General features: G+C 47.5%; 1 protein-coding gene across 1 annotated transcript in view; it reads left to right on the top strand.

Annotated features, from left to right (window-relative positions):
• LOC141108802 (proteolipid protein 2-like) overlaps positions 1 to 20,083 on the top strand; it is a 38,964-nt gene extending 18,881 nt beyond the window's left edge. The window contains exons 2-5 of the mRNA XM_073600749.1: positions 6,918 to 7,073; positions 9,994 to 10,092; positions 13,213 to 13,303; positions 15,058 to 20,083. Of these exons, the coding sequence (XP_073456850.1) occupies positions 6,918 to 7,073; positions 9,994 to 10,092; positions 13,213 to 13,303; positions 15,058 to 15,158 (447 nt within the window). The 3' untranslated portion in view covers positions 15,159 to 20,083. The remainder of the gene's footprint in view (positions 1 to 6,917; positions 7,074 to 9,993; positions 10,093 to 13,212; positions 13,304 to 15,057) is intronic.
• The last annotated feature ends 2,261 nt before the right edge of the window (positions 20,084 to 22,344 follow it).

Raw genomic sequence — 22,344 nt, 5'->3', positions numbered from 1 at the left:
GGAGGTGTTGAGTAATGATAGTATTATCTATCTACCAAGATATAAATATCTTATATACCAGCTAATGGGAACCTCGTAATAAACTAACAGGAAAAATACAATATAGCTGCATAATGCACCTTATATGCTTGAAGACCCAGAGCCTATATTTACAGCCGCACCAGGGCTGTAGGTAGGCCTAATGTCTAGTGTAGGGGACATATTCAAGGGTGAAGAACCCCTGCAACCCTTTAAGTCCTGAGCGCGGACTCGTAATTTATAATATCTATGTAGGTAATGTCTTCCCCTCCGGCGATGCCAGTAAGGCAACACGGGGGGGTGATCTCTAGGTAGTAGAATATTCTCAATATGTTCACCCTAACCCTCCCCGATTCATCCCGCATTTCTAATAAACTTGTCAACCCTCCCTTCACGTATATATCAGCTGTGTGGATATGGAGTAACAGATCACATCACCCTCCTTTAGCACACCTCTGATCTTATCTCAGCAGTTTGCGGAAGTTCTGTAAATTATTCCTTTGGAGCAAAGTGTCCACTTCCCCAGCTTGTTCCACATTCCCCCCCCCCCCCGGTAACTTACTAGACCTTTGCAGGTGTCATTATATGTCTTTTTGTCCTTTCAGAGCCATCGGTAGAATGACCTTTTTCTGAGATGCATCTCCTGTATGACCATGGTGTCACTCGGCAGGTCGGTCTTTAGTTGGTGTCGGAGGTGACCAACTTCGGGTGTGTTTTAGAAGACTGTCCCTTTCCAACTGGTCGTCTTATGAATAGTGCAGTGAGACGAGTTGTCATTTTGGAAGTTGGCGTGGTCATCCTCTGTGTTGAGAATGAGGGACACTTCACGTTTCAACAGGGTGGAATGGTGAATAGGATAGTGTTGTTAAAGCACACTATCCCCACTGGTCTTCCAACCGGGGGGCGGCCTAGAATATCCAGTAATATCAAGCCAGTTCTCAATATTGATTCCATGTAGTCCGAGCCCTTCCTGCAGGTAGCAGTGTAAGTTCCGGGAATTGTGAGGGGAGGACCTGAATGGGTTTCCCTTGTATGTGGTATACATTAGTTTGATTGGCAAGCTAGGAGGATCTGCTTGTTCTGTTAGTGTCCCGTGGAATCTCCACTCAGATTACAGAAGGGAGACGCCGGTCACCCTCACAGTGTGCAGTCAGCATGGGTAGAGGGGGGGGGGGGGGTGAGAGATCAGCATGCATATTTAACAGAAACCAAAACGAGAACAAAAACAAAAATGAGGCTTCACGATCAGCTTATATGGAAGTCAGATCCAGGTTCATTAAAAATGAATTAGGACTCACGTGTTCCAGTGTTCGATGAGAGTCTGGCGCGACCTCTGGGCCTCTGAGAGCGGGCGGGTCTACCAGACCTGTTGTTAGATGGGCCCAGTCGGCCTGTAGGTCTCGGGATCCTCATAAGCCAGTTGGGTACCGGCACCGGGGCTGCGCCTATGAAGGTGAAGAACTCCGGAAGGTCGGCCGGTGTCCGCAGGGTGAAAGAGGAATGCTGTGAGCGTAGGATAACTGCCAGGGGGTATCCCCAGCGGTATGTACATCCATGTCTTCTTGCAATTTCCAGAGCTGGCTTCAGCATCGCACGCCGTTGCAGCGTCGCTCTGGAGAGGTCCGGGAGAATCTGGATATTAGCCCCATTGAATTCAATGTCTCCGTGGTCCCACGCTTTGCGTAGTATGTCTTCTTTCTGTGAGAATCGGTGTAGGCGACATAATACATCCCGGGGTCTAGATGGGTCTGTGGATTTAGGGCCAAGGGTACGATGCACCCGGTCTATCTCCAGCGAGGATGGTGTAGGATCCAGGAGGCTGTTAAATATGGCTGCGACTGTCGCCGCTAGGTCTTCCGGTCCTGTGGCCTCTGGCAGGCCCCGCAGTCGCAAGTTATTGCGGCGACTGCGATCCTCCATTTCCTCCAAGTGCAACTGCATCTCTTGGGATTCCGCCATGTGTGAGACATTTGCTCTTTCCAACGTCTGTACACGTGTCTCCAGTGTCGCCATTAGAGTCTCTCCAGAAGACACCCTTTCAGCTACCGAGTTCAGCTCCGTTCTCACCTCCTGTATGTCCCGACTGTGGGCTTCCTCGGTACGCAGGATCAGAGACTCTATGTCTGTTCTCGTGGGTAGGGCTTCTATGTCTGCTCTCGTCAGCAGAGCCCGGAGTAAGGTGCGGAGGTCCTCACCTAGTCGGTACTGGCTCTGTGTTCCTTCCTCCATATCAGTTCGGAAAACAGCCGGCGTCCCTGTGAGGCGAGCTGGCTCCGATAAGTGTGCCATTGTAGGTGATGTAGGGCTCGGCTCCATACAGGGCACACGTGGTGCGGCAACAATGGCGCCCGGGGATTGTCTCTGTGGGACTCTCAGATAGCGGCGGATGTTCGCCTGCGGCGTGTAATGTCGGGTCCCTCTGGCTGCCGATCGTGTCCTATATCGGGTAGGGGTGCTAATGCCGTGCCCATACGAGAAAATAGCTGTCTGTATGCCACCATAGATCAGGTCAGGTCGGGAGCTCCTCACTCGGGCATTGCTAAGCCACGCCCCTCCCTTTACTTTCCTATCATCCCTCTCTTCTCTACTTTCCTTTCGTCTCATCTGTCTCTCCTTTCCTACTTTTCTTCTCTCCTCTCCTCCATCTCTCCTCTACTTTCCTTTCCTCTCATCCATCTCTCCTTTCCTACTTTTCTCCTCTCTGTCCTCTCCTCTCCTCTCCTCTCTCCTTTCCTCCCTCTCTCCTCTACTTTCCTTTCCTCTCATCCATCTCTCCTTTCCTACTTTTCTCCTCTCATTCCCTTTACTTTCCTATCATCCCTCTCTTCTCTACTTTCCTTTCGTCTCATCTGTCTCTCCTTTCTTACTTTTCTTCTCTCGTCTCTCCTCTCCTCCCTCTCTCCTCTACTTTCCTTTCCTCTCATCCATCTCTCCTTTCCTACTTTTCTCCTCTTTCTCCTCTCTCCTCTCCTCTCTCTTCTCCTCCCTCTCTCCTCTACTTTCCTTTCCTCTAATCCATCTCCCCTTTCCTACTTTTCTCCTCTCTCTCCTCTCCTCTCCTCTCCTTTCCCCTCTCCTCTCCTCCCTCTCTCCTCTACTTTCCTTTCCTCTCATCCATCTCTCCTTTCCTACTTTTCTCCTCTCATTCCCTTTACTTTCCTATCATCCCTCTCTTCTCTACTTTCCTTTCGTCTCATTTGTCTCTCCTTTGCTACTTTTCACCACCTCTCCTCTCTTCTCTCTTTACATCACCCTCTCCTCCCTTCTCTGCTCTTCTCTCTTCTTCTCACTTTACATCCCCCTCTCCTCTCTTCTCCTCTCCTTTCCTCTCCTCTCCTCTCCTTCACCTGCCTTTGATATCATTCCTCTCTCCACTACTTCCCTTTCCTCTAATCCATCTCTCCTTTCCTACTTTTCTCCTCTTCTCTCTCTCCTCTACTTTCCTTTCCTCTCATCCTTCTCTCCTTTCCTACTTTTCTCCTCTCCTCTCCTCCCTCTCTCCTCTACTTTCCTTTCCTCTCATCCTTCTTTCCTTTCATACTTTTCTCCTCTACTCTCCTCCCTCTCTCCTCTACTTCCCTTTCCTTTCCTACTTTTCTCCTCTCCTCTCCTCTCCTCTAAAACTTTTCTCCTCTCCTCTCCTCTCCTCTCCTCTCCTCTCTTCTCCTCTCCTCTAAAACTTTTCTCCTCTCTTCTCCTCTCCTCTAAAACTTTTCTCCTCTCCTCTCCTTTTTACTCATCCGTCTCTCCTTTCCTACTTTTCTCCTCCTCCCTTCTCTCTGTATCACCCTAGGCTTTAGTCAGGGAGCTCCTTACAAATTTACTTGCCAGGAGTGATTATCTTGGTCGATTAATAGAGATCTATTGATTTCTCCTAAAGTTTGGCATTGTTGCACTTTTCTCTTCTACCACTAGGTGGCCGGGTACTTGGTGGTACTAGATATGAGAAGAGCAACCCAAGACCAGGTTATGGGTATATGGGGTATCTCAGCCAATAGGCAGGGGTTTTCTTGGATCCCTTGGCCTGCTTAGAGCACCTATATATTTGGGCGGAGTCAGGTGATCGGGTTCTGCGCCACCTGGACGGCTGTCTGGGTGGACGTGTGTCGTACGCCCCGGGCTGCTAGGCCAGAGATTGGGCCTATCCTGGGGGGGCATCTGACTGCCAGGCTGTGTGAGGGCCTAAAAAAATAGATTGGATGCCTGGATCAACCATATATAGTAAATACATTGATTCACTGAAGTTATCAACCATTCAGCTCTGGGAATACCCCTAGAGATGCAGTCCTAGCGACCCTTAAATCGCATATACAAAGAAAGGGGAAAGAAGAAAGTTCTCCCATATATAATTAATATGACAACGTTGTCTTTTTAAAATATATCTGTGAGGTACTTACCAGGTTTCCTAATTGGCCCTCTTGGGAGAACTTTCTTCTTTCCCCCTTTTTTTTTTTTTTTTTATGTGTGAGGGCCTATCCAGAAGAAAGAGGGCAGCACAGGGTTGGGACTGCGGCTTGCAGTTCAACCAGAAGTGACGGTTCTGCCTGCCGGAGAACCTGTCAGTGGTCGGAGATAGAAGGGAAGCTGTCGCCACAAAGGGGCCAACCAACTTTACCAGCGATCACAGTGAGTAACTGAAGAAAGTACCGGAACCATATTCTCACCGAACGGGCACGGTGGAAAATCGGGAAACTTCAGGTGGTGGTCAAGTCAGGGACCCAACCAGTGGAGGAGACTCTTGCAGAGCAGTCTTGTGAGTCAAGCCAGGGACCTCGCCGGTTAGAAGGGGTGAAGCTTGAGAAGTATCGGGGAGTGCCAAGCTAGGGACCCAGCAGGGAAGCGGGGGTGACGCTTGAGGGAGATACCACCGCAAACCTTGGAGGAGCTCAAGGGATTCAGAGTCGGTGAATCAGAAGGTCTAGTGAGGGTTTTAGTCAGGGAGCTCCTCACAAATTTACTTTTTTTTTTTTTTTTGTGTGAGGGCCTATCCAGAAGAAAGAGGGCAGCACAGGGTTGGGACTGCGGCTTGCAGTTCAACCAGAAGTGACGGTTCTGCCGGCCGGAGAACCTGTCAGTGGTCGGAGGTAGAAGGGAAGTTGTCGCCACAAAGGGGCCAACCAACTTTACCAGGGACCACAGTGAGTAACTGAAGAAAGTACCGGAACCATATTCTGACCGAACGGGCACGGTGGAAAATCGGGAAACTTCAGGTGGTGGTCAAGTCAGGGACCCAACCAGTGGAGGAGACTCTTGCAGAGCAGTCTTGTGAGTCAAGCCAGGGACCTCGCCGGTTAGAAGGGGTAAAGCTTGAGAAGTATCGGGGAGTGCCAAGCTAGGGACCCAGCAGGGAAGCGGGGGTGACGCTTGAGGGAGATACCACCGCAAACCTTGGAGGAGCTCAAGGGATTCAGAGTCGGTGAATCAGAGGGTCTAGAGGGAGACCGGGAGCTCAGTGTTGAAGAACTACAAGAGGCGGTTGTAGTGAAGCTGAAAGAACTGTTACGTTTCAGTTAGGAATTGTTAAAGGACTGTTGCCATAGGAGACAACATTCCTGCATGTGCAGAAGTGGCGCCTTGCTGGGGGCCTTTCCCTGCATGGCTGTCCTCCTATTGAAGTCTCGGAGTCTGCCAAATGAATCTATAACTACTTAAGGCTGTCCTGGCCCTAACCCTCTTTTCCTCAAAAATACAAAAAGGACTATCAAAAGAAATAAAACCTCTTTTACATCCAAGAAGTGTCTGGCGCCCAATGACTTTCACCATCTTTGCACCCACTTTGCCCCACAACCCACCACATATTGAAGGATGTCAACTATCTTTGGCCTTGGAGGTCCTCATTAGACTGGACAAGGCCGGAGACCTTGTTACATCTCTTTACATCACCCTCTCCTCCCTCCTCTGCTCTCCTCTCTTCTTCCTACCTTACACCCCCCTCTCTCCTCTCTTCCCTTCTCCTCTTCTTCCCTTTCCTATTATCCCTCTCTCCTTTACTTTCCTCCGCTTCTCCTTTCCTCTCCTCCCCTCTTTCCTATTGGAACAGGAAGGGGCCATCCCCAAACTGTTCCCACAAAAGTTGGGAACATGAAATTGTGCAAAATGTCTTGGTATGATGACACCTTAAGAGTTCCCTTCACTGAAACTAAGGGGCCAAGCCCAACCCCTGAAAAAAACCCCCCCACACCATAATCCCCCCTCCACTAAATGATTTGGACCAGTGCACAAAGCAAGGTCCATAAAGACATGGATGAGCGAGTTTGGGGTGGAGGAACTTGACTGGCCTGCACAGAGTCCTGACCTCAACCAGATAGAACACCTTTGGGATGAATTAGAGACTGCGAGCCAGGCCTTCTCGTCCAACATCAGTGCCTGACCTCACAAATGCTCTTCTGGAAGAATGGTCAAACATTCCCATAGACACCCTCCTAAACCTTGTGGACGGCCTTCCCAGAAGAGTTGAAGCTGTTATAGCTGCAAAGGGCGGAGCCAACTCAATATTGAACCCTACGGACTAAGACTGGGATGCCATTAAAGTTCATGTGCGTGTAAAGGCAGGAGTCCCAATACTTTTGGTAATATAGTATACCTGGGGGAGGGGAACGTTCTGTCTATATCTGTGTACGGCAGCCATATTGCATTGCGTTTTACAGAAAATGACAGCGGCTGCAGATTGAAAACGAAAGGTCATTTTTAATAACCTTCAGTTACATGATTTGTGTCACAATTGTATACGCAATGTTATTTTTTTATTTATTTGCTCATTTTTTTTTTCCCACGGAAGTGGAGTTGCCCTTTAAACTTCTGATTCTCTGGTGGTGATCACTCCCAGTAGGATGGCTGCTGTATTGATAATCAGGATTCGCTGGCCTCCGGGTCAATAACCTAAATTTGTGTCTCGGCAGGTGCTGTGCCTGGTGATCACGGTGTGTCACGCCGCCTCGTGGACTCCGGGGTACATGGGCTTCTCCCTCTCAGAATTCATATATTGCCTCGTTCTTTTCCTGATCTTCGCTACAAATTCTGACCTGCAGTTCCCCGGTGTGCACTGGGGCTGGACGGTGAGTGGCGCCTATTTGCCGCTTTCCCCATTTGTGATATGGAGCTCTGGACATTTTATTGGCTGTCTCCCACCTCTCAAATCTATAGAAGGGAGGTTCAGTTCTGTCTAAAATGCCTGACAGAGGGTCTAACCCTTCCCTTTATTTAAAATGAGAAAGACCCACAATGGTTCAGTGGAGTGTCCTGGGAGTGCCCCGTTCATACAGCTCAGGTCTCCAGAACCAGTCCTATTCCATAAATCCTGATATGATGAAATTACATTGAGCTCCAAACTACGACCTGAGGGCCAAACGCTGTCTATTCCTAGATTTTATGAGAACCGTAATGTAAGGGGGGGGGGGACTCAGATAGGGACTCAGATATAAAGGGGGGACTCTGATGCAAAGGGGACTCTGATGTAAGGGGGGCTCTAATGGAGACCCTGATGTAAGGGGGGACCCTGATAAGGACTTATGGGGAAACTATGATGGGGACTCTGGTGTAAGGAAGGAATGTAATGGGGAATCTGATGTATGGAGGACTCTGGTGGGGACCCTGATGAGGACACTGATTTAAGGAAAGACTATGATGAGGACTCTGGTGTAAAAGGGTTCTCTAATGCAGGGGGGGTCTCTGATGGTGACTCTGATATGAGGGCAGACTTCGATGCAGACTCTGATCTAAGGGGGACCCTGATGTTAGGGGGGAGTCTAATGTGGACACTGATGTAGGGGGGAACTCTGATAGGTACACTGATGTAAGGGAGAACTCTGATGGGACACTGATGTAAGGGGGGAACTCTGATGGGGACACTGATGTAAGGGGGAACTCTGATGGGACACTGATGTAAGGGGGAACTCTGATGGGGACACCGATGTAAGGAGGGAGTCTGATGTAAAGGCAGATTTTGATGTAGACTCTGATGTAAGGGGAATTTGGATGGAGACCCTGATGTAAGGGGGTGAGGACTCCGATGAGGACACTGATGTAAGGGGGAACTCTGATGGGTACCCTGATGTAAGGGGGAACTCTGATGGGGACACCGATGTGAGGGGGAATTGTGATGAGGACACTGATGTAAGGGAGAACTCTAAAGGTGACACGGATGTAAGGGGGAACTCTGATGGGTACCCTGATGTAAAGGGGAACTCTGATTAGGACACTGATGTAAGGGGGAACTCTGATCGGGACACCGATGTAAGGGGGAACTCTGATGGGGACACCGATGTAAGGGGGAAGTGTGATGAGGACACTGATGTAAGGGGGAACTCTGATGGGCACACTGATGTAAGGGGGAACTCTGATGGGTACACTAATGTAAGGGGGAACTCTGATGGGGACACTGATGTAAGGGGGAACTCTGATGAGGACACTGATGTAAGGGGGAACTCTGATGGGTACCCTGATGTAAGGGGGAACTCTGATGGGGACACTGATGTAAGGGGGAACTCTGATGGGGACACTGATGTAAGGGGGAACTCTGATGGGTACACTAATGTAAGGGGGAACTCTGATGGGGACACTGATGTAAGGGGGAACTCTGATGAGGACACTGATGTAAGGGGGAACTCTGATGGGGACACTGATGTAAGGGGGAACTCTGATAGGGACACTTATGTAAGGGGGAACTCTGATGGGGACACTGATGTAAGGGGGAACTCTGATGGGGACACTGATGTAAGGGGGAACTCTGATGAGGACACTGATGTAAGGGGGGACTCTAATGGGGACACTGATGTAAGGGGGGAACTCTGATGGGGACACTGATGTAAGGGGGAACTCTGATGGGGACACTGATATAAGGGGGAACTCTGATGGGGACACTGATGTAAGGGGGAACTCTGATGGGGACACTGATGTAAGGGGGATCTCTGATAGGGACACTTATGTAAGGGGGAACTCTGATGGGGACACTGATATAAGGGGGAACTCTGATGGGGACACTGATGTAAGGGGGAACTCTGATGGGGGCACTGATGTAAGGGGGAACTCTGATGGGGACACTGATATAAGGGGGAACTCTGATGGGGACACTGATGTAAGGGGGAACTCTGATGGGGACACTGATGTAAGGGGGAACTCTGATGGGGGCACTGATGTAAGGGGGAACTCTGATGGGGACACTGATATAAGGGGGAACTCTGATGGGGACACTGATGTAAGGGGGAACTCTGATGGGGGCACTGATGTAAGGAGGGAGTCTTATGGGTACCCTGATGTAAGGGGGGAGTCTGATATAAAGGCAGATTTTGATGTAGATTTGAGAGGGGGGATTTGAATGGAGACCCTGATGTAAGGAGGTGGGGACTCCGATGAGGACACTGATGTAAGGGGGAGTCTGATGGGTACCCTGATGTAAGGGTGGGGGGGGGGCTCTGATGGATCCCCTGATGTAATGGGGAGTCTGATGTAAAGGCAGATTTTGATGGAGAAACTGATGTAAGTGGGGTGGGGACCCTGCCTGATGAAGACACTAATTTAAGGGGAGACTATGATGGGGACTCTGGTGTAAAGGGGGTCACTGATGTGAGAGCAGACTTTGATAGGGACCCTGATGTAAGGGGGTACTCTGATGTATGGAGGACTCTGGTGGGGACCCTGATGAGGACCCTGATTTAAGGAGAGACTATGATGAGGACTCTGGTGTAAAAGGGTTCTCTAATGCAGGGGGGGTCTCTGATGGTGACTCTGATATGAGGGCAGACTTCGATGCAGACTCTGATCTAAGGGGGACCCTGATGTTAGGGGGGAGTCTAATGTGGACACTGATGTAAGGGAGAACTCTGATGGGACCCTGATGCAAGGGGAGACTCTGATGTAAAGGGGGGTGTTCTGATGGGGACTCTGAGTGTTCTTCTCTATGTGAATACAGAAATTGGCTGTACGGTCTGTATAAATAATATTTTCTGTGTTTTTTTTTTGTATTCATTCTTATTTTAGGATTTCTTTCGGACCGCCATCGGCTGTGGTCTGTTCTTCATCTTCGCTTTGATTTATTTTGCCCGTGAATTTCATGATAAAGCTGGTACTGCAGCAGCGGTAAGTACCTGAGTAGAACAAAATATGAATGTAAATATCACCCCCCCCCCCCAAAAAAAAAAATAAACAGAGGGAACAGAGGGGCTTCCTTAGATTGTTCATGAGTCTGAATTTGCCGGTAGGCTATGTTGGGTTTGTGCCCATGGATGGCATTTTCCGAGAGGGGCGACATATTGCAACGTCGATCTTTTTCCATGCTTCAAGAACGACCTCTTTTAGAGCCTGGATGCTGGACGGAGAGTGATGGTCAACTTGTCTCTTCAGAATTCCCAATAAGTGTTCCCCCGATTGGGTTCAGATCGGGAGACGGCCACTGAATCACTTTCACCCGGTTCTTCTTCTTCAGAAATACAACAGTTGGCCTTAGATGTGTGTTTTGGATCATTGATCATGTTGGAAAAGTGCACGACGACCCAGGGCACGGAGCGATGGTAGCATCTTCTCTTCCAATATAGAGCAGGACATCTGTGAATCCATGACACCATCCATGAAATGCAGCTCCCCGACACCAGCAGCACTCATGCAGCCCCATAGAAGGACATGTCCACCACCATGTCTTACCGTAGGAACCATGCATTTTTCTTTGAACATCCCACCATACAAGTTTAAAGCCATCAGTTCCGAAAATGTTTATCTTGGTCTAGTAGTCTTCTTCTTTTTCAGCATGGACTCTGGCAAATTCTAGGTGGGCTTTTTTGTGCATGGGCTTTAGGAGAGGCTTCCTTGGTGGAGGACACCCAATGCATGCCATTCCTCTGTATGCCGTATTGTGTCACGGGAAACAATCACCCCAGTTTGGCTTTCTACTTCTTTAGTGAACTGCAGTGAACTTGCATGGCGATTATCTTCAACCCTTCTCATCAGAAGACGTTCCTGTCGGGGTGTTACCATCCGTGATCGGCCTGGACGGCCCGGCCTGGACGCCTCTGTGAGATGGTTACATTTTTGTATCACTTTTGCTCCAGTATTCTGACTGATAAGTAGAGCTTTGGTGATCTTCTTGTAGCCTTTACCTTTCTTGTGTAAGGAAATGATTTTCTTTCTCAGGCCTTGTGACATTTCTCTTCCATGTGGTGCCATTGCTGACAGCATGAAAAGGGAGGGGTTTTCTTTGCCACCTGCCGACCAGCCGCCGTCAATATACTGCGGCGGGTCGGCTCGTTCCCGCAAATCGCCGTAGGTGTACGTCGGGTCCTTTTAAGAACCATAGCGCGGCGGGGAGACACGATGCGCGTGGTGGCCGGCGGCCTCGATGTCCGCAGGCCACCCGCGTTCGCGGGAAAGAGAGCCAGAACGGGGATCTGTCATTGCAAACAGACAAACTTAAGGAAAGGCAATTGTCACCATCTTGGTGGGTGGAACGGGAGTGTGTGGTCAATCAGCTGCAAAGTCAAGTCAAAGTCTTTGACTTTGCAGCTGATTGACCACACACTCCCGTTCCATCCACCAAGATCTTGACAATTGCCTTTCCTTAAGTAATTGACCATAAGGATGAAAACTTCAGGGTTCTACCCTATATGTTTGCATGTTAACTCCAGGCAGTCCTGCTGGCCTCCCCCCTCCCCTCTCGCGCTGGCTGGTATGAGGATATGTCAGGATGGAGAGCGGGAAAGGGGCCTGTAAATATGTTATTTACCGGCCCCCTCTTTTTCTGAATGGACAGAGTCAGTGATTGGTACCGATCACTGACTCTGTCTATTCATAACTGAAGCATAGTAAACTGTGTTGAAGCCTATTCCTGTCCATTCATTCTGCACGGCTGAGACTGCAGAGATGGAGATTGAGGGCTGTGTCCTCATTCTCCTTTCTCTGTCTCCAATTGAAACATCAGAGGTCTGTTTAGACAGCCGATATCTCATCAAAGCCCCATACAGGGCTCCTAAAAATATTGTAAAAAAATAATAAAAAAATAAAATAGTAAAATAAATGAATGTAATCAAATGGTAAAAAACAAAAATAAAAAAATACAGACACCAGTGGTGGAACTACCAGGATCACAAATCAGGGTCCTGGCGTTCCAGAGATGGAGATTGAGGACTGTGTCCTCAATCTACCTTCTCTGTCTCAAAGGTGAAACATCAGAGGTCCATTTAGACCACTGATGTTTCACCGAAGACGCAATCGGGGCTCCTAAAAATTTTTTAAAAGTAATAAAAAATAAAATAGTTAAATAAAATAAAATGGTAAAAAAAAAAAAAAAAAGTAAAACATTTTTTTAAAAAACTACTGACACCAGGGCCGAAACTACCAGGGTCACAAGTGCACTCAAAATAAATAAATGAAATAGGATGGTAAAAAAATAATAAAAAATAAAATAACAAAAATTAAAAAAAAACTACTGATGCCAGTGGTGGAACTACAAGGGTCACAAGTGCACTCAAAATAAATAAATAAAATAAGATGGTAAAAAAATAATAAAAAAGTAAAATAACAAAGATAAAAGCTAACTAACTAACTAACTAATTAACTATACCAATGGTGGAACTACCGGGGGTCACAAGTGCACTTGCTACTGGGCCCTGGCATTCCGCCACTGAGCTCGGAGGGAAGGGCCCCAGCCAGAGGTCAGTGGGGCCCTTCATGGTTTCTTGCCCCAGGGCCCCTGAAAGTTCTAGTTACGCCTCTGGATGCCATGTTTAGTCTCTTTCAAATTATAATTTCATTCATTTAATATCATGTTGGTTGTTGGACTGGAAAACCTGGCTGTCTGAAAATATGGAGGCATTTAGAAATCCTGCCAGGTGGGAGGGTCATATACACATTAGCCCTCCTACCCCACACCCCTCAAGCCTTTTGATTGGGGGGGGGGGTGGGTTCAGTGACACCCTCCAGAGGGTCCACCAAAAGCTGTTGGAATTTTTCTTGCACTGCTCTTGTCTTTTCATTAAGCAATATATGAACATCGTTAAGCTTTATCTCTAAACGCTCTAAACTAGAACTTAAAGAATCCCTTGTGAAGAAAGTTCCTATACGCTGAACTCCATGCTGGCGTGTCAGTGGGTGTCACAGACATTGATTAAAAGTCAGACTTGCGGACTATTCTTATAATCATCAGTATAACATACAAGCGGTGAGGTCACATGACCATGGTATATTTAACAATCACTCCCATCATTGCAGGTATTCAGCCTATTCGCCTCTGTCCTGTTTGGATACGATTCCTTCCTCACCTTCCCCAAAGTGAGAAAACCAAAACCACCAGCCGCTGGCGGTAAGTAAACTTCTTCTTCTTCTTATGTATACCAATGGGATCTGGATCATTTGGACAGGCTTGCTGATTTTAAAAAAAGGGGTGTGGTCATTTATATGTGGGCGGAACCCTGCCCCAGGACCTGGCACCAAAACAAAGGGGATACTGTCTGGCGCCGAGATCTCTGCCCAACAGTTCAAGCATAGCCCTAGGTGAGTGGTCTCCAAACTGCGGCCCGGGGGCCGGCCGGATGTGGCCCTTCGCTTGCTTTATCAGGCCCTCGGAACACTATTTCTCTGAAACCAGGCACTATTTCTTCTACACCAACAATGAGGCATAATTCCTGTCACTGATACCAACAATAGGGCACTATTCCTACCAGTGACCCCAACAACGGGGCACTATTCTTCCCACTGACACCAATGATGGGGCACTATTCCTTCCCTAATACCAACAATGGGACAATACTCTTCCCAATGACTCCAATGATGGGGCACTATTCCTTCCCCTGATACCAACAACGGGGCATTATTCCTCCCAATGACACCAATGATGAGGCACTATTCCTACCAGTGCCCCCCAACAATGGGGCACTATACTACTAGTACCCAATGACACCAATGATGGGGCACTAGACCTTCCCCTGACACCAACTGTAGGGTTTCTTATCTTTCCACTGTCACCAGTGATGGAGCACGATTCCTTCCCCTGATACCAACAATGGGACACTACTCCTCACAATGACACCAATGGTGGGGCACTATTGCTTTCCCTGATACCAACAACGGGGCATTATTCCTCCCAATGACACCAATGATGAGGCACTCTTTCTACCTGTGACCCCCAACAATCGGGAAATATTCTACCCAATGACACCAATGATGGGGCACTAGACCTCCCCCTGACACCAACTGTAGGGCCCTATTCTTCTACTGTCACCAATGACGGAGCACTATTCCTTCCCCTAATACCAACAATGGGGCACCATTCCTCCCAATGACACCAATGGTGGGGCACTATTCCCCCCACTAATACCAATGATGGGGCACTATTCCTCCCAATGACACCAATGATGGGGCACTATTCCCCCCACTAATACCAATGATGGGGCACTATTCATCCCAATGACACCAATGATGGGGCACTATTCCCCCCCACTACTACCAATGATGGAGCATTCTTTAATCGCACTGGCGCCTGGACATTTTCTACTACCACTGGAAACAGTCCAGCCCCCTCAAAATCCGAAGGACCATAAACTGGCCCTTTGTTCAGAAAGTTTGGAGACCCCGTCCCTAGGTGAATGGAGGAGAGGAAAGGTGGCATGGGATTGTGGGATTATGCAAAAAACCAATTACCACCAATGTTGAGGTGTTAAACTTTACAGGCACTTGCCACCAACGGAGGGGGGGGAAGGGATTGTTGAAAAAAAAAAAAAGAAAAAATATCTTCTTTGATCGTAAGCGCCATCTAGTGGCTATAATGCATATTTTTTTTAACAACTAAAAAAAAAAAAAAAGATTGTGGCCACTAGATGGCGCTGATGTTCATAGGTAAAAATAATATTACACAGAACATTGGATCTGTGCAGATGTTTGTCACATAACATTTTTTATACATAGTGTGATTGGCAAGTTCTCAAAGCGTATTAGCGGCTGCAGATGTGTCTATGGTGAAAAAAAAAACGCACGCTGCAAGGAAAAATAATAAAAAATGTGTTGAATTGGGACATATGTCTGTTTTATCCAAAATAAAATTGTAATATGTGTACACAGATGGACCAGTGGAACCCACAGTGCAGCCTCATCACCTACCAGAAACTCTGTTCAATGGCATTCAACCCTGGCTTCCCCGACCCATGGCACTGATCGTGTAATGTCCGTTCCCGGCTCCACCTCCTCGCACTGTGAAAAACCGGCGCCGATGGATCTGAGATGAGGAAGCTCGGAAACAGAATGGGGGGAACTGACAGAGAGGAAACAAATCTACTACACAACTATATAGACATGCAACGCACAAAGGACTGAAATATCAATAGATATCCAAGTGACAGATGCATCAGTCAGGGTCTACACTAGGGGGCGTAGTTACAAAAAAAAGAAAATCAGCCGTGCCAACCAATTGAAGACCGGGCACTTTTTGTTTGCAAGTTTATAAATCAGTATTTTTTTTTTTTTGCTAGAAAATTACTTCTAACGCCCAAACATTATCTTTTTTTTTTTTTTTTTTTTTTAGCAGAGACCCTAGAGAATAAAATGGCAATTTTTTTAATGTCACACGGTATTTGTGCGGCGGTTTTTAATTTTTTTTGTAAAAAAATACATTTTCGAGAATAAAAAAAAAAAAAAAAAAACACAATATATGCCCCAATTTTTTTTTGTAAAATGTGAAAGATGATGTTACGCCGAGTACATAGATACCCAACATGTCCCGCTTTTAAATTGCGCACGCTCGTGGAATGGCGACAAACGACGCTACTTAAAATTCTCCATAGGCGATGTTTTAAGCACCTTTACAGGTTACCAGTTTAGAGTTACAGAGGAGGTCTAGCGCCAGAATTTTTGCTCTCACTCTGACCTTCGCGGCGATACCTCACATATGTGGTGTGAGCACCGTTTACGTATGTGCGCGCGATTTACGTATTCGTTCACTTCTGCGCACGAACACGGAGGGATGGGGGGCACTTAAAAAAAAAAATCTTATTTAGTTTACTTTTTTTTTTGTTTTTGTTTTTTTGTTTTTTTACACTGTCCCTTTCATTTTTTTTTAATCACTTTTATTCCTATTACAAGCAATGTAAACGTCCCCTGTAATAGAAAATAGAAATACAGATGACAGGTCATTATTTTCATGGAGAGATCTGGGGGTCAAAAAGACCCCTGATCACTTCTTTACAAAGCAAAACTCTGTGCAGGCCAGTCACGTTCCTCCACCCCAAACTCGCTCATCCGTGTCTTTATGGACCTTGCTTTGTGCCCTGGACCAAACCATTTGGTGGAGGGGGGATTATGGTGTGGGGTTGTGAAATGTGATTTTCTATTTATTTCCAATGATCGTCAGCTCAATTTAGTGGCCATAATGCAGTATTGTTCTGATTGCCATATTTCAGGAAGATATGACCACTAGGTGGAGCTGATGATCATAGGAAATAAATAGAAAATTACATTTCACACCTAATATACACATCATGGGGATACAGGTATATACCTCATAAGTCACTTTAAGACGTGCATTCTCTATCATGACTGTGGATGCAGGGAATTGTGCTTGAAGGGAAAGAAGAATGTATTTGCATTGACTATATTTATTTTGTTTCAAGCCATTTTTTATGTAACTTTTACATTGTAGCAATCTGTATATTATCCACTAGCACAGTGGTCCTCAACAACATGATCATGGCCTGCTGCTGGGCCATGGCCTAGCTCCTATTGGGCCTCCAACCAGCTGCAGATCTCCTAACCTCTCACAGTACCTCCCAGCTCCCATAGTGCCCCCCCAACCTCCCATAGTGTCCGACAGTGCCCGCCAACCCCCACAGTACCCCCGCCAACTTTCCATAGTGGTCTCCAACCTTCCCCAGTGCTCCACAGCCTACTGCAGAACCTCCAGCACCCCATAGTGCCAGTCAATCTCCAATAGTGTCCCCACACTGCCCCCCAACCTCCCACGGTGCCCCCCCTCACTTAACCTTTGATACTACTCTCCAACCTCCTTGAGTGCCCCAACCTTCCATTCTACCTTTCAACCATCCACAGTGCCCCCCCCCCCCCCCCTTAAACTTCAATAGTACTCTCTAACCTCCCAAAGTGCCCCAACTTTCTATTCTACTCTCCAACCACCCACAGTGTGCCCCCTTAACCTTCGATACTACTCTTCAACCTCCCAGAGTGCCCCAACCTTCCATTCAACTTTCCAACCACCCACAGTGCCCCCCTCTTAACCTTTGATACTACATTCCAACCACCCACAGTGCCCCCCCCCCTTAACCTTCAAAACTACTCTACAACCTCCCTGAGTACCCCAACCTTCCATTCTACTCTCCAACCTCCCACAGTGCCCCCCTAAACTTGGATACTACTCTACAACCTCCCAGAGTGCCCCAATCTTCCACTCTACTCTCCAACCTCCCACAATGCCCCCCCCTTAATCTTGGATTCTACTCTCCAACCTCACACAGTGCCCCCTCTTAACCTTTGATACTACATTCCAACCACCCACAGTGCCCCCCCCCCCCCCTTAACCTTCAAAACTACTCTACAACCTCCCTGAGTACCCCAACCTTCCATTCTACTCTCCAACCTCCCACAGTGCCCCCCTAAACTTGGATACTACTCTACAACCTCCCAGAGTGCCCCAATCTTCCACTCTACTCTCCAACCTCCCACAATGCCCCCCCCTTAATCTTGGATTCTACTCTCCAACCTCACACAGTGCCCCCCTCTTAACCTTTGATACTACATTCCAACCACCCACAGTGCCCCCCCCTTAACCTTCAAAACTACTCTACAACCTCCCTGAGTACCCCAACCTTCCATTCTACTCTCCAACCTCCCACAGTGCCCCCCTAAACTTGGATACTACTCTACAACCTCCCAGAGTGCCCCAATCTTCCACTCTACTCTCCAACCTCCCACAATGCCCCCCCTTAATCTTGGATTCTACTCTCCAACCTCACACAGTGCCCCCCTTAACCTTTGATACTACTCTTCAACCACTTATAGTGCCCCTCCCCCTTAACCTTCGATACTACTCTACAACCTCCCTGAGTACCCCAACCTTCCCTTCTACTCTCCAACCTCCCACAGTGCCCCCCCTAGACTTGGATACTACTCTACAACCTCCCCGAGTGCCCCAACCTTTCATTCTACTCCACAGCCTCCCACAGTGCTCCCCCTTACCTTCGGTACTACTCTCCAACCTCCTCGAGTGCCCCAATCTTCCATTCTACTCTCCAACCTCCCACAATGCCCCCCCCCCCCCCTTAATCTTGGATACTACTCTCCAACCTTCCATTCTACTCTCCAGCCTCACACAATGCCCCCCCCCTTAACCTTTGGTACTACTCTGCAACCTCCCACAGTGCCCCCCTCTCTTAAACTTTGATACTACTCTCCAACCTCCTCAAGTGCCCTAACCTTCCATTCTACTCTCGAACCTCCAACAGTGCCCCCTTTAACCTTCAATACTACTCTCCAAACTTCCATTCTACTCTTCAACCTCCCACTGCGCCCCCCCCCCCTTTAACCTTTGATACTACTCTGAAACCTTCCACAGTGCCCCCCCCCCCTTTAAACCTTCTATACTACTCTCCAACCTCGAGTGCTCCAACCTCCCATTCTACTCTCCAACCTCCAACAGTGCCCTCCTTAACCTTCAATACTACTCTCCAACCTCCCACAGTGCCCCTGACCTTGCATTCTACTCTCAAACCTCCCACAGTGCCCCCCCTTTAACCTTTGATACTACTCTCCAACCTCCCACAGTACCCCCCCCCTTAACCTTCTATAGTACTCTCCAACCTCCACTGCGCCCCCCCCTTAACCCTTGATACTATTCTGAAACCTTCCACAGTGCCCCCCCCCCCTTTAAACCTTCTATACTACTCTCCAACCTCGAGTGCTCCAACCTCTCATTCTACTCTCCAACCTCCAACAGTGCCCTCCTTAACCTTCAATACTACTCTCCAACCTCCAACAGTGCCCCCCTTACCCTTCAATACTACTCTCCAACTTCCCACTGTGCCCCTCCTTAACCTTCGATACTACTCTTGAACCTCCCAGAGTGACCCCAACCTTCCATTTTACTCTCCAACTTCCCACAGTGCCCCCCTTAACCTTCGATACTACTCTACAACCTCCCACAGTTCCCCCAACCTTCTATTCTACTCTTCAACATCTCACAGTGCCCCCCTTAACCTTCGATACTACTCTACAACCTCCCACAGTGCCCCCAACTTTCCATTCTACACTTCAACATCTCACAGTGCCCCCCAGTCTTCTGCAGAGCCTCCAGCACCCCATACTGCCCCAACCTCCAACAGTATCCTACACTGCCTCCCCAACCTTCCGTAGCACCCCCCAGTCTTCTGCCCCGTCCCCTAACCCCCCCCTCATTCCCCCCATAGTGGCAGTGGCACCCTCCCCATCCACAGTCTACCAGCTTTTTTAATACATATTTTTCATTCACATAGTTTTATTTTCAGATTAGAAACTTTATTTTTATTTTTTATTGATGGGGCATGGAAAGCTTCAGAAGAATTTCCTGGTCCTGGGTCTCAATAAGGTTGAGAATCCGTGCACTAGAAGCCGGGTAGATTAGCTACTGCAGTGACTTTGCCTAACTGCTGAAAGGAAACCCTGTCAAGTCCTTAAGGCTCCATTCACACCTACGCTACTCCAAAGTCGCACAATTTCCAGTGAAACTTTGATCCGACTTTAAACCACCCTGGCACTAAGACGCATCAAAGTAGTGCAGGCACCTTTATGTGTCCAAAGTCGCATGACAAGCCGCATAGTGTGAATGGAGCCTCAATGCATGAAAGCATGACGTGAAAGTGTTCAAAACATTTTGATGGGGGTCGTAATGCAAAAGTGACATGAATGGAAGTAAGCATAATTCGGGGGGGCCACGATGGACCCCTTTCTTGACCTGGAGATCCATCGCGCCCCCGAAATGTCAGTGTATTCGGCTTCACTGTATATGAAGAGTGGTGTGTTTTTTTATAACCAAGAAATGACAATGTATTTTTTCTTAAAAAGTAAATTTTTTTTTTAATAAACAATAAAAAATGTATCAGTATCACACGTTGTCATAGTGCAAAATCGAATCGGCTCAGCTTCATGCGGATGAAATGGTAAACATAGACCCTCGAGCTTCAAAGGCCATTTGACCTAAAAATACGGACCCTGTGAGAATTTTCCAATACGGTGCGCCCAAGGCTGACCTTTCAGTATTAGGTAAATAGGTCCATGTTAAAGCCGATCACCTCTATACCCTAAGGCTCAAGCAACGTGTCCTCCAACGTGTCCTCCTCTAAGTACTATTGCCTTGTCTTCCTAAAACGGGACCACCTATGTTAGGGTTTGATTGTACAATCTCTGTTGGTGCAAGGTCCCCATAGTACGTTGTTTTCTATTTTTCTCTTTCTTTCATCATGGGGTCAGAGCTGGGGATACAGAGTGTCCTGGAGGTGATCATATTCAGAGCTGGGGATACAGAGTGTCCTGGAGGTGATCACATGGCTTTGTTTATAAACAAAGGGTTAGGGTCAGGTTAGGTTGCTGCACTTTTCTCTTTCTTCCTTTCCACCTTTCTTTTCTATTTCTCTCTTTCTTTCAACATGGGGTCAGAACTGGGGATACAGGGTGTCCTGGAGGTGATCACATGGCTTTGTTTATAAACAAAGGGTTAGGGTCAGCAATCATATGACTTTGTAAGAACAAAAAAGGGGGTCGGGCTTTGTTGTACCTTTTGCCCATGAACAGGTCCATGATACTTAGCAGCTTCTCTAACCCTCTGGATCCATGTGAAGCCCATTGCAAACTTAAACCCCAACCTAAACCACTTTCATTTTGCCTTCTCTGTTGACTCCAACACATTTTGGCCAGAAATTTTGCCAAGATGTCCTGATTTTTACCAAAATTTTAATAAAAGCTGATAATGCTCCTCCTCAGTCTGTCGACTGCTTCCCCTAAATACTCCAACAGGGTGAGAATGAATCAACCATTGCTTGGAAGGTGGTGGTGGTGGTGCTATACCTCTACCTGATATCTTCTACCACTGGAACCCTCAGAGGGTCATAAGAATTTGCACCAGGTCATCCTCCATTGAGTAAGGCCATGCTTGTTTTGGGTGGACTTATGCTTTAATAATACTTTGGGCAACCCAGTGACTTCGACAATACTCTCTTATATTATTTGATCTTTGCATATGTGTGATAAGAATATTCGTTTTTCGGTCTTTGGTCTCTGCACCAGTTTGGTCTTCCAAAGTCCTTCTCAGAACCTCAACAATCTTGAACGAGTTTGATTAAAAAAAAAAATGGCTTTAGGATGTAAACATTGTTTCTAGAAGGTTCCTGAGGCCCGTTACTTCAAGGAGACCAGACAACACAACTGCAAGTGTATTGTTTCCCTGTGAGTGCATGTCCAGCTTATATCTCTTAATTTTTAAGTTTTGGATAGAAGGGGGAAGGGCTAGAACCCCTGTTAGCTTTTTACTGATCTCCAGGGCTCCGTTAGAGAGATCTTTTGCTCTCCTTCTGTCCCGGTGACAACGATTTTTCCCATAAGGGTGAGGGAAAATCTGCAACAACAACATAGACCGCTATAAAAAGCTCAGAAGAATAGATGTGCGTTGTAAGAGAGCTATATTTCATGATAGAGGTCAACATTCTGGGGGGCAACTTGGTTGACTCTTACATATACTTCATTGTTCTATTAAGTTTTCTAGCCGTGATAAAGAGGGATTTGTGCACTCCCGCAACAAGAGAAGGCCTGGCTCTTTGGTGTTGGGACCTATGAATGATGTATTGAGATGACACTTGATGGGCCCCTTGTTTTTTGGGCTCAGGACAGGTTTCAGCTCTTGACCTTCTTTGGTAATGGGACCTATGAATTATGTATTAAAATGGCAGCTGATGGGCGCCTTGTTTTTCGGGATCAGGACAGGTTGCAGTTCTTGTCCTTCTTCTTTGGCGATGGGGTACCTAGAGTAACTAGAGGTACCGGGTATCCTGGAGGCCTCATGAAAGCAGGTAAAGGGATGGGCTCTCCGAAGAAGTACCCTTCCTCTTCATCGTCTGAAGAGGAGGAGGAGGATGAGTAAGTGAATGATGGGTAGGTGAACCTTATGGGTCATTTGAGTTCAGTACTGAGAGATTTACTGAAACTGACCCGGGAACCTGTTTTGACTTTGAAGGTCCAGTAGAGAACGTCTTTGGGACGATTCATGGGTGAAGTGAGGTGGAGGCCCCCTGAGACTAGAGAAAATGGACCTCACAGGTGGCATACGTGAGTGGCATGTCTGTGGCGTCCGAGACTGATCAATCATGGATATGGACC

Source organism: Aquarana catesbeiana, linkage group LG09 (assembly GCF_042186555.1).
Source record: "Aquarana catesbeiana isolate 2022-GZ linkage group LG09, ASM4218655v1, whole genome shotgun sequence".
NCBI classification, from domain to species: Eukaryota; Metazoa; Chordata; class Amphibia; order Anura; family Ranidae; genus Aquarana; species Aquarana catesbeiana.
This window is presented reverse-complemented; position numbering and strand designations above follow the sequence as displayed.